Consider the following 11,779-nt stretch of genomic DNA (forward strand, 5'->3'; position numbering starts at 1 on the left):
CTGTTAAATAAACAATTCTTCTTTTCACTAAACTCTAGTACTGAGAGTTGTAATTTTGACGGTGGGCAATCGGGCCCCTAACTAAAGAGCCTGTGGGTTCTGTTTCAATTGGAGCAGCCCAGGGATTCTGTAACACTCTCAGCTAGGAAAAGTAACAACCTAAAGGCGTCTGCCTAAGATAGTCACTGGTGGGGGCTGTTCAAAATAAAGGCACATGGAAGTTGGGGAAGGGGCGCACAGAAAGTCTCAAGAGTCTGCCTAGGAGCTCTGGTAAGTGCATCACAGTGTCTGTTCCAGGATAATAATACAAATAATTGATGGATCAGAAGTCAAGGTAAATTATATCCCTGCCCCTGGTCTCATATGATCATAGGCATCTCAGTCTTTCAAGAAACAATTATTCCTGGCTGGTGTAGTTCAGTGGATTGAGTGCCGGCCTGCAAACCAAAGGGTCACCAGTTCTGTTCCCAATCAGGGCACATGCCTGGGTTGTGAGGCCAGGTCTCCAGTTGGGGGCGCATGAGAGGCAACCACACAATGATATTTCTCTCCCACTTTCTCCTTCCCTTCCCCTCTCTTTAAAAGTAAATAAATAAAATCTTTTAAAACATTAATTAATTTTTAAAAATTTAAGAAAAAGAAACAATTAAGTGACAGAAAATGTGCACCTAAGATCAGCTAGAGACTCATTTGTAACCAAGAGCTGGGCTGACCTGGCATGTTTATCTCTCAAACTCTTACAGTCTCTGACTGCTGAAGGAAAGGACCAGTGGCCCTCCTCTGAATATCACGCTGTTACTGAAACATGACTTGTTTTGATCCAATGTAGGCTAAAAATCAAACACTTTGTTGTTGTTTTTTGGCTCATGCTCTTACATGCATGCAAAATGAATTCTTTATCCGTTGAACACATTTCAATAATGTCTTGATAATGGCTACCAAAATATATTTAAAGATGTTTGTTGGGCCACATTGACTGTAGTGTTTTGGGTATGGACCACTAGCTCCCCTGAGATAACAATGGGAGAGATATTGTTTTCCTAAGAATGAGCAAACACGTCCATGGAAGGTGGGCCTGAAAAAGCTACAGCACACACTCTTTGCCTGCTGACACCAGGAAGGCTGTTTAACATATTTGTTAGGACAGTGTTGTGGAACAGACTTTTTCACTATAAGGAAAAGTTTTTTTTTGTTTTTTTTTTTTAGTGGCCAAGTTAACCAATACTTTGTGGAGCTATATTTTGGGATAGAAATTATTTGACAGCGTATAAGGAAAAGTTTTTATGCTACATCAAACCTTGATGTTTTTCTCTTACTGCCCAGACCTCACAGGGGCTTAGACCCCTCCCACCAACACAGTGCAGCTCTGAGGTTTCCCCAGGGAGCAGGGAGTGCATGCAGCCTCATTCCCAGACAGAGCAGACATCCTGTTTTCTGTAAAGCAGTCTCTGAAGGAGTCAGCCTGATTCTAGTTGTGACATTACAGAATGATGAGCCAGCATCAAGCTGCCTCAGTTTCCTTAGTGTGACTGTGACCAGACTGGTCTGAAGAGACACTGATGTTGGCAGGACATAGGGGTCTGCTGTGCCACTGTGCTTGGCAGTCCAACAGGTGAGCCACACCCCTTCCAGGAGGCCTGTGGCACGGTAGCGGACTCCTGTGACCTAATGTCAACATTCAGTTGTGTCTCTAGAGACCATGAGCTTCCAGCTTTCCTAAGGACCCCAGGCCTGTGGCTGTGACTTCCATGCCTAGGTTCTATTTCTTTCTTCTAAAACCTTGATCCATCTTGGAGTTTTTAATGGAGAATAGTTTTAATATACAAAGCAACTTCTCTGGGGATATCACTCATCTAATCCCAGGCCTCTGTCTCCTTAAAAAAGAAAAATAGGAAAAAAAGAACAATTCTAAACCGTAAGAGAAAGCCATTGTGTTACCTAACCCATGTGTCTGAGCAGCACCAACAGAGGTTGACCAGTGCTGGGGAAATACAGCAAACTCTTACAGCGAATGCAGCCCTTCCTCCTTCCTCTCCTTTGGTGGACACCATGCAAGATAGCAGACCTGCTCTATACTTTGCTGCTAGAACTGTTCCCTCGGCAATGGGAAATGCAACAGATTTGGAGATGGAAGGCCTGGGAACAAGTCCCTATCCGCTCTTACTAGCTGTGTAACTGAGGCAAATCTCACAGTGTCTCTGAGCCTGCTTCCCCATCTAAGTCTGACTTCTCTTCCTCACAGGGATGCAGTGGAGGACAGATGAGATTCATGGGAAAGAACTCCGTGAGCTCTAAAACTCTCTGTCTAAATATAAATGGTTATAACTTGCACTGGCTCAGTACAAACCCCAGGTCCCTTGCCTTGGGACACTGCAGAAGACCTCTGCAGGATCTTGAAGCTAAAGTAGAAGTGAGTGATCCTTACTGATCATTGGGCTGCTCTGGAGATGGACGTTGCAAGGCCCGGCTCCCTCAATGGATCCCTTGAACCTCTCAGGCCTGCAGCAGCTTGGGGCAGTGCTGAGGGTGAACTGTTTGTGATATGGTGACAGAAATTGATCTATTTTTTTCCTTCTGTAATTGGCTATTAACACAGAATGCAGGAAGTTGGCTTATGGAATTAATGAAGACCTCAAAGAAAAGCACGAGTTGGGATGAAATGCCAGCATTAGGCTGAGTGAGGAGGTGTGATTTGTGAACTTGAGTTTGGGCTGTTTGACCTGGGCAGCCTCTCTTCCTCTTCCGCTACCTGGAGTTCCCACTTACCAGGACCCGCTCTCAGGAAAGGTTTGCCATCAGTCATGTCCTCTTTGATGCAAATGGAAACCCTTGGCCCTTCTCCTTTGGGTGTCTGCTCTGCCAATGCAGAATGGAAGGCTTTGACCCCAGGATTAAGGACTATCAGCCCTTGACTAGCAGGTCAGGGAGGATTTTTAGGGGGTTTCCCTAAAATTACTCACTTTTTCTGTCTTGGAGTCAGGCTGGCCTGGGGGAACACTGAGAACTGGGCCGTGAGATGTCTTGAGGTGATTGTCAACTTTCAGATGAAGGAAGTGGGTCTAGAGAGGATCTCCATCCTGACCCAAATGAGGCACTTGGGGCTAATTGGACAACCCCCAACATCACACCTACAGCCCAGCTGGTTTGCTCAGCTGTCTATACAAAGGGACATTATTAGAATGGAGGCCTCTCAAGGTCAAAGGCCTTTGGGGAAGGGTTACTAGGAACTCAGACATGGAAGATAACCCCACCCACAGTGTGATTTCAGGAGCCAGGAAGAAAGCCTCACCTCTCCCCCAGCACCCAACTTAAAAAAATATTAGTTGTAATGTGACCCTTGGGTTGCAACTAAAATGTAAATTCCCTTGGGAGGGTCACAGCACTTTAGTTACCTTTCCTTGTGGATGAGTTCTAAACCTGTTCTTAAAATCCTTACCTGAGCAAAGCAGGTAGGCCCAGGAGGATATTAAAGGTTGGGATCTCATAAAAGAAATATGATATAGAAAATTAAAAATAATAATAATAAAATAAAGGATGATCAGATCTCACAGTTATGAAGTGCCTGGTGCTGGGCAGTGTTAGACTCTCAGGTATGTTTTCTTATACAATAACTATGTAGTGGGGTCTTCTCCCCATTGTATGAATGAGGAAACTGAAGCCCAGCCAATGATTTGTCTAAGGTCAATCAGCCAGTAGCTGACACAGCTGGGACTGGAAACCAGGTTGGACTGGCCCAAAAGCTGTGAGGATCCAGGGCTGAGGAGAGAACTGGCCCAGGAGTGTCGGATGGGAAGTGGAAAGACTCAGACAGCAGGTGAAACATCATCAGGCTGTGAGCTTCTTAACGCACAGCCCCAGGATTTGAAGGAGAAGCTACTCCAGATAACTCTCTAGGCCTTGTGTGTAATGTATAGTTGTTGGTGCTCTGAATCTAGGAGGAGGAAAATCTAGAGCAGTGATTCCCCATTTTGGGTGTGCCTCAGAGGGCTTGTTGAAGCCTAGGTTGCTGGGCCCCATCTCCACAATTTCTGACTCAGGAGGTCTGGTGTGAGGCATGAGATTTGCAATGAAAACCAGTTTCCAGCCCTGGCTGGTGTGGGTTAGTGGATTGAGTGCCAGCCTGTGAACCAAGGGGTTGCTGGTTCAATTCCCAGCCAGGACACATGCCTGGGTTGCAGGCCAGGTCCCCAGTTGGGGGTGTACGAGAGGCAACCTATCAATGTATCTCTCCCACATCAATATTTCTCTCCCTCCCTTTCTCCCTCCCTCCCTCTCTCTAAAAATAAATAAATAAAATCTTCAAAAACAAACAAACAAACACACACAAAAACCAAATTCCCAGCTGATGCTGCTAGTTGTGGACCATATTTTGCAAACCACTGACCTACTATGTCAAAGACTTAATAAGTGCTACTAAAAATGAGCTGTTATCATTACTACTGGCTTTTTTTGAGCAGCAAAGCGAGGCATTTATTCACGAGTCTGCAGAGTTGGGCACACCGCCAGCCAGGAGCATGTGTGCCACTACTGGCTTTTAAGATGTACAACAAATTAAGGATTTGTTTTAGTGGGGCTGGGGGACAAAAATATTTTAAGTACTTTTAACCATGCATGTAGTAATAATAGTTTTATGGAAGGCAAATCCTTTTGTTTGTGTAAATATAATAATCTCTCTAGTGTCACCAAAAAATAATTATTGAGTACATCCCGTATCTCACACTGTTTTTAGTGTTTCCTATGCAATAATTTATAATCCTTATAGTAGCGTTATTCCTATTTCCATTTGTCAGATGAATAAACCAAGGGAGAGAAAATAAAGACACTAGTCCAAATTCACACAGGTAGCAAATGGTAGATTCAGACCCAAGCAATTTGGCCTCAATAGTCAGGCAAGTGGGATTGGTAAAATCTTTTCTTTTTTTTTTTTTTTTTTTTTAATTTTTAGTGTATTTATTTGTAGAGAGAGGGGAATAGAGGGAGAAAAACATTAATGTGGGAGAGAAACATCAATCAGTTGCCTCTCGCAGGTCCCCAGGCAGGGACCTGGCCCACAACCTAGGCATGTGCCTTGACTGGGAATCAAACCAGCGACCTTTCAATTTGCTGAACTGATGCCCAACCCACTGAGCCACACCAGTCAAAGCAAGGTTGGTAAATTCTTTTTGTGGCCACTGAGTTTCCCAACTTTTTTCTGCCAAATATCCTTGTTTTAAATCCTTCTCATTGTGATCCATTTGCAAATATGCTACAGAGTTTGTGATTTTCCCCTAGTCTGTATCATATTCTCTGTTGCTACTGAGCCAAAGTTATTTCCCTGCAGGCCTATTGTTTTTCTTTTGAAAAATCTAGAGAAATCAAACTTACTTGTTATTTTAAATAAAACTATAAATAAGATATAAAGCTTGTATTTTTTCTGTATTTGTGTTTGATGTCTGTAACTCCCATAAGGGGGAAGTAGTACCCATTTTATTATTTGCACAATTCAGCCTTTGTGAAAAAGACTACACTGACCATAAACCACAATAACTTTCAATAGGTCAATATGGCAATTTTTTTCTTTTTTTTTTTTTTGGTTGTCAAATGATCTTTAATTGAAATATTTTCCTTTGCAGTTCTTAACTTGCCGGACATTCCACTGCACCACTGTTGATGTCATCTATGATGTTGTGAGGGTGGCGGCCACCAACATTGCAGCCCACAGACTGGGCAGTCCCCAGGATCTCTTTATGGTTCCAGAGAGTTCTCTAGCTAAAGATTGGTGCCACATCTGTCAGGCAATGTTGACAATCTCATCAAAAGTGATATTTCCATGGTGCTTAATGTATTTTTGTTTCTTTCTGTCTTGTGGTGGTTCTTTGAGGGCTTTGATGATCAGGGCAGAAGCAGAAGGCACTACCTCAATCTGGGCCTGTCTGTTCTGAATGGTCAGTTTCACTGTAATCCTCAGACCCTTCCAATTACCGGTTGCTTTGGCGATGTCATCACCAACCTTTTTTGGAGACAGGCCCAATTTCTTTTCCCTTTATTCCCCCCACCCAGTGACCCCCCTGCCTCAAGTTGTCCCCTCCTTAGTCCATGCCCATTGGTTGTGCACATAGTTCTTCTCAACATCTTCCTATCTACTCGACTCCCTCCTACTATGCTTATTAATTTTTATATCATCTCCCTCCCTTCCCCCCTTCCTCCTCCCAGCTAACCTCCCCCCAGTATGTTCCCCATACCTATAATTCTTTTCTCACTCTCATTGCCTACTTAGTCTGCCTTTGTTTCAATTCCCTGCTTTCTGTTGTTGGTTGTTGTGATACAGTTTTCATTTTAATATTCATAGTTTTGATCCTCCTTCTCCTAAACAAGTCCCTTTAACATTTCATATAGCAGTGGTTTGGATCTGATGAACTCCTTCAGTTTTACTTTGTCCTGGAAGCACTTTCTCAGCCCTTCTATTCTGAATGACAGCTTCACTGGATAGAATAATTGTGGTTGTAGGTTTTTGCTTTTCATTACTTTGAATATTTCTTACCAGTCCCTTCTTGTCTGCAGAGTTTCTTTTGAGAAATCAGCTGACAGTCTTATTGGGACCCCTTTGTATGTAATTCTCTTCTCTCTTGCTGCTTTTAAGATTCTCTCTTTATTCTTAATTTTTGACAGTTTGATTATAATGTGTCTTGGTGTGGTTCTCCCTGGTTCCAGTTTTTTTGGAACTCCCTGTGCTTCCTGGACCTATAAGTCTATTTCCTTCCCCAAGTTAGGGAAGTTCTGCTTCATTATTTTTTCACATAATTTTTCTATTTCTAGGTCTTCTTCACCTTCTGGCAGCCTTATGATTCAGATGTTGGCCCACTTATAGCTGTCTGATAAGTTTCTGAGCCTCTCCTCATTTTCCTCACTTCTCGTTTCCTCTTTCTGCACTGGTTGCTTGTTTGTTCCTTCCTTATGTTCCAATTTGTTGATTTGATCCCTGGTTTTCTTGCCCTCACCACTAGTTTCGTATGTGTTTTCATTCATTTCAGCAGGACTAGCCTTCATTCCTTCCCCATCTTGTTTAATATCTGCTGTTAGGTCTGTAAGCATTTTTTATAACCAAAGCTCTGAACTGAGCCCCAGAAATATTTTCTATCTGCTGCTTTGTTAGATTAGATATTTGCTGTCTGGTCAGCTGTGCCACTGGGATCTCTATCATGATCTGTGCCATCCTGACTGTTTTGTGTTAACTTTGCTTCCTGGGCAGGGCTATCACACCTCCTATGCTATAGGGAGTGGAGCCCTGTGCACTCGTCACAACCAGGTGACCTGTCTCACCATGCTGTGGCATTTTCTGTGGGGTTGGGGGTCCAAGATGGATTCCTGCCACTCACTCTTCACTGAGAGACCGGGAGCCTCCTCCTCCATCCCCACCCCCTTTGGGCCTCATAGTCCAAGGCAATGGAGGTCTGCCTTCCCTGGCTTTGGAATCTCAAGCTGACAGGTCTGGTCTGTAGCTGGGGTTGCTCCCCAGATGCTTCTCACCTCCCCCTAAATACGGGTGTCTGCGCTTACCACTGTCCTGCCTCCGTCACTGCTGCTGCCGCGGACAGCTTGAACTCTCCTCCCCGGCTTCATCCCTCCTACCTGTCTGGATTAGCACCACTTCCTTATAACTTCATATGTTGGACTTCCATTTATTTTCTGGAACTTCTCGTTATTTCTGGTTTTGTGGTAGTTGTATTCCTTTCCTTCTTAGTTGTGGAGGGAGATGGAGCATGTCAGTCTAGGCCTTCATCTTGGCCGGAAGTCTCCTGTGTTTGCTTCTGTGTCCCAGGGAGAGCTGTCGTTCCTACTACATTGTAGGGGGTGGAGCCTTAGGTATTCATCAGTAACAGGCGACCTGTTTCACCACGTTGTGGTGCTGTATGTGGGGGAGGGTTCTGAGAAGGACCAATGCTGCTTGCCCAGCACTTGCCCCTTTTCCAGGCACCTCTTCCACTTCTGCACTGGACTGGCGCCCCTCTAGCTGCTGCCCTGGCTGTCGTTCCCAGAGTGGTTGGGTCTGCGGATGTTCTAGGTCCATGGGGGCCCTTTAAAGAAGCAGACTCTGCTGAGAGACTGACAGTTTCTGTCTCTGTCCCAACCCCCACTGATTTGCACAGTCAAAAGCAATGAGACTTGATTTTTCCTGGTGCTGAGACAATGAGCTTCGAGGTCCAGTGAGGAGCTGGAAATGCTCCCCAGGTGTCCCTCCTGACTTTTTAAAATGTGTAATTGTGCTTTCTGCTGGCCTGCTGCTGTTGCCACTGCTGCCACCACCACACCATGTCCTCTCTGCCCCAGCTCCGCCCCTCCTACCTGTCTGGATGAGTATTTCTTCTTTATATCTTTGTTTGTTGGACTTCCATGCAGCTTGATTTTCTGGAACTTCTGGTTGTCTCTAGTTTTGAGGTAGTTGTCTTCCTTCTTAGTTGTGGAGGGAGACACATCATGTCTGTCTATGCCTCCATCTTGGCCGAAGTCCTCATGATGGTTTTAGAAAGCACAAACATATTTCAACCCTACATTCCTCAAAGATGTGGGCCTTGTACCATGTGACAAGACTCACTGTTTCCTAATTTCTGGTAGGCAGAAATAAATACATACTTTTTCATCTTTTTGAGTAGAGCAGGGTACTAATGGTATAAAATTGTGTCTTCACCTTCATCTATTTAAGCACTCACTATTTTTATTGTCTTGTGACTCAGCGATAGAACAGTTCTAAGTTACAATTCACTGGTCAAACACCTCATTATTTAAAGCATCATATTCTTATATGAAAGGCAATTCCAAAAGAAAAATATTTCATATAAATGGGATATAAGGCTGAGTTAAATAAAAACTGGATATTTAGACAATTTTCTATTAAGAGAGTGGCTGGTACACAGTTGAGATATAAATGCTTGCTTATGACTTAGTGATAGAACATGAGGGTGCTCAACATTACTTGCATCTGTGAGATTTTGTCTAGTGTTAAAGTGGTCACAGTCATAAAGAGACTGAATTTTGAAACTACTATCCTGAGCAATGCACTTCAAAAAAAAAAAAAAAAAAAAGCAAAAACAAAAACAAAAAACCACCAAGGGACACCCATGTTATCCCCAAACTTCTATTTCTTGACAGTTAAGAGATCCCTCTCGCCCTTTCCGTACTTGCAAGGAGGAGAGCAAGGTTGTGAAAAGAGGTGTAGGTGTGATTGTGCCGTTTTTTCTGCTTTCGGTGTCTGCGCCTTTCTCAGTGCTTCCAACAACAAAATGTTGGGACAGAGCATTCGGAGGTTCACAACCTCGGTGGTGCGTAGGAGCCACTATGAGGAAGGTCCAGGGAAGAATTTGCCATTTTCGGTGGAAAACAAGTGGCGGTTACTGGCTATGATGACTTTATACTTTGGATCGGGATTTGCCGCACCTTTCTTGATAGTGAGACACCAAATGCTTAAAAAATAAGGATGTTTTAGTTAATCCATGAAACAGGTATGAAGAGGAGCATTTTAAGAGGTGCAGTCTGTTTGAAAAATGGATCAAACTGTTGAACTCAACGTACTAGAAGTGTTTATAAATAAACGTATGGCATGGATCCTTAAAAAAAAAAGAGATCCCTCTCTTCATGGTCTTCCCTTGGCCTCACAAGGACCAAGCCAAGGAAGGAGATGATTGAGGACTTAGGCTTTGGGGCAAGTCTGCCTGGGACCTAATGACACTGTGTGACCTGCGCACTTCCTCTGTGGGGGCTTCAGCCTCCCCACCAGTAAGATGGTAATAAGAGGTCATGACCTGACATCACTCTGTCCCTGAAACTGTCCCTGGGAACCTCAAACAGAATGGGATGGAAGCTGCAGTTGAGGGGGTGGTTGGGCAGTAGGATAGCTAGTGGGGGGATTTAGGAGGGCTCCCACACACCACCTGCCCCTATGCAGGCCAGCATCACACAGCGTTGAAGCTGCTCCCACTACCAATGGCCACAATTTCTTGTCCTCAAGTAAGAAATGAGCAAAAACTCAAACTCAAGGAGCTAAGATCACCAGGGCTGTCACAGCCCCAGCATTGGAGTCCCCTGGCCCTGCCGAAAACAACAGCAGGGTCAACTGGCTACCAGAGGCCAAAGGGCAGGTGTATGGGGATGGGGGCCTGGAGGCACAACCTAGTGTGAACCTGTCTGCGATCAGGACCCTCTCCCTCCATGAAGCAGTTCACAGAGTGGCAAGTGCATCTCTGAACCAAAAATTGACACATAGGTTTGACCAGAAAGTAAAAAGGTTTCTTTCATTTGTGAATTTATTCATTTGAGATGTCCTAAAGAGGTTTGAGGAGTCATATGTTCATGAATCAGTTTTATTACAAAAATAAAATTTTATGAAATCAGAAATGTGTGCTGTCTGCTCCTCTGTGGCCCTGGCTGTGTGTGGGTCTTGGGGGTGGGACCTGCAAAGCCCTCCTTTCAGGTGCTGAGAGGGGCTGGGAGACAGACAGGTGAAGAAGAATAGCACTGTATTTCGGAAGATACTAAGAGCCCTGAAGAAAACAGACTTAGGTGATATGACTAGGGAGTGATAGGGACGATACTGGTTTCCTACTGTGGCCCTAACACAGGACCTCAGACGGAGTGGCCACACCACAGAGTGTGTGCTTGATCCCAGGTGCTGTGGGTCAGAGAGCTGAGGTGGGTTCATCGGGTTGAGCTCTGCCCTGGGGTCTCTGGAGCTCTGCTCATGGGGTGCTGGCAGAATCCACTCCTTATGGGACAGTTCCCTTCCAAGTTCCTGCCAAAGCCACTGCTGGCTTCCAGGGGACCCCAAAATCTTTGGCCTGTGGTCCCTTTATCCAATCTCAACTGGTTAGCTTGGTCCCCCTGGCTGACCCGGGATGGTTGTCATGATACCTCTGTGACCTGTCTTAATAGTTTTGACATTGAGACCTGTCTTAGTTCTGTAACCTGCTGCTGTGTGACACCCCGCAGTGCTGGGATGGGCTCTCTGCAGGCACTCCCTAGCAGGGTCACAGAAGGGCTCCCCAAGATCTTGTCATAATCAAACACAGACTTGGCTGCTGAGACAGAACTGGCCCCATGGACAACTGGAGAAGCCACCTCCAAAGGACAGCAAGTTCCCCCAGGGAGGGACAGCCACACTGGCTGGAGGGCAGGGCAGGACGAGTGGGCAAAGGGCCTTCAGGTGGGCACAAGAATGGCATAATCTGATTTATATTTTTTTAAAAGCACACTGTGATTTGACATTTGAAATCATATTTGAGATGTGTCTTGAGAGCACAGGTAGGATTTAGACAGACAAAGAGGGTGAGACATGTGCTTCAGGTACAGAGACCTGGGTACATGGCCCGGAGGCAGGAGACATGAAGACCAGAGACTGGAGTGCATGCCAGGAAGAGACCTGTGAGTGACAGGACAGAGTGGGGAACAGAAGACCCTCCATGGAAGAATGGATGGGGCAGGGGGATAGGGGACCCTCCATAGAGGAAGCAGGGCAGGGGGAACAGAAGACCCAGATGGAGCAGAGCAGAGGAGACAGGGGACAAGGGAAGGGGCAGGGAAGTGGGGACAGGGGACCCTGGAAGGGGCAGGGAATGAGGAGCAGTGGGGATAGTGGGAACAGAAGACGCTGGAAAAAAGCAGGGAAGGGGAAACAGGGGACCCTCCATAGAAGGGGCAGTGCAGAGGGGGTAGTGAACCCTCCATGGAGGGAGCAGGGCAGAGAGGGTAGGGGACCCTGCATGGGGTAGGGGGGCAGGGCAGAGGGGGTACAGGACCCTCCATGGAGGGA

General features: G+C 45.5%; 1 protein-coding gene across 1 annotated transcript; it reads left to right on the forward strand.

The window, feature by feature from the left end:
* The first annotated feature begins 9,149 nt into the window (after nt 1–9,149).
* LOC150005928 (cytochrome c oxidase subunit 7C, mitochondrial) lies at nt 9,150–9,561 on the forward strand. Its single transcript, XM_090280247.1, has one exon. The coding sequence runs from the start codon at nt 9,258–9,260 to the stop codon at nt 9,447–9,449; it is 192 nt and encodes a 63-aa protein (XP_090136373.1). The 5' UTR covers nt 9,150–9,257; the 3' UTR covers nt 9,450–9,561.
* The last annotated feature ends 2,218 nt before the right edge of the window (nt 9,562–11,779 follow it).

This window comes from Furipterus horrens, unplaced genomic scaffold, assembly GCF_987537825.1.
Source record: "Furipterus horrens unplaced genomic scaffold, mFurHor1.1.pri manual_scaffold_6, whole genome shotgun sequence".
NCBI lineage: Eukaryota > Metazoa > Chordata > Mammalia > Chiroptera > Furipteridae > Furipterus > Furipterus horrens.

Coding starts and splice junctions, on each gene's coding strand:
- LOC150005928 (XM_090280247.1), top strand. CDS start 9,258: ATGTTGGGACAGAGCATTCGGAGGTTCACAACCTCGGTGGTGCGTAGG.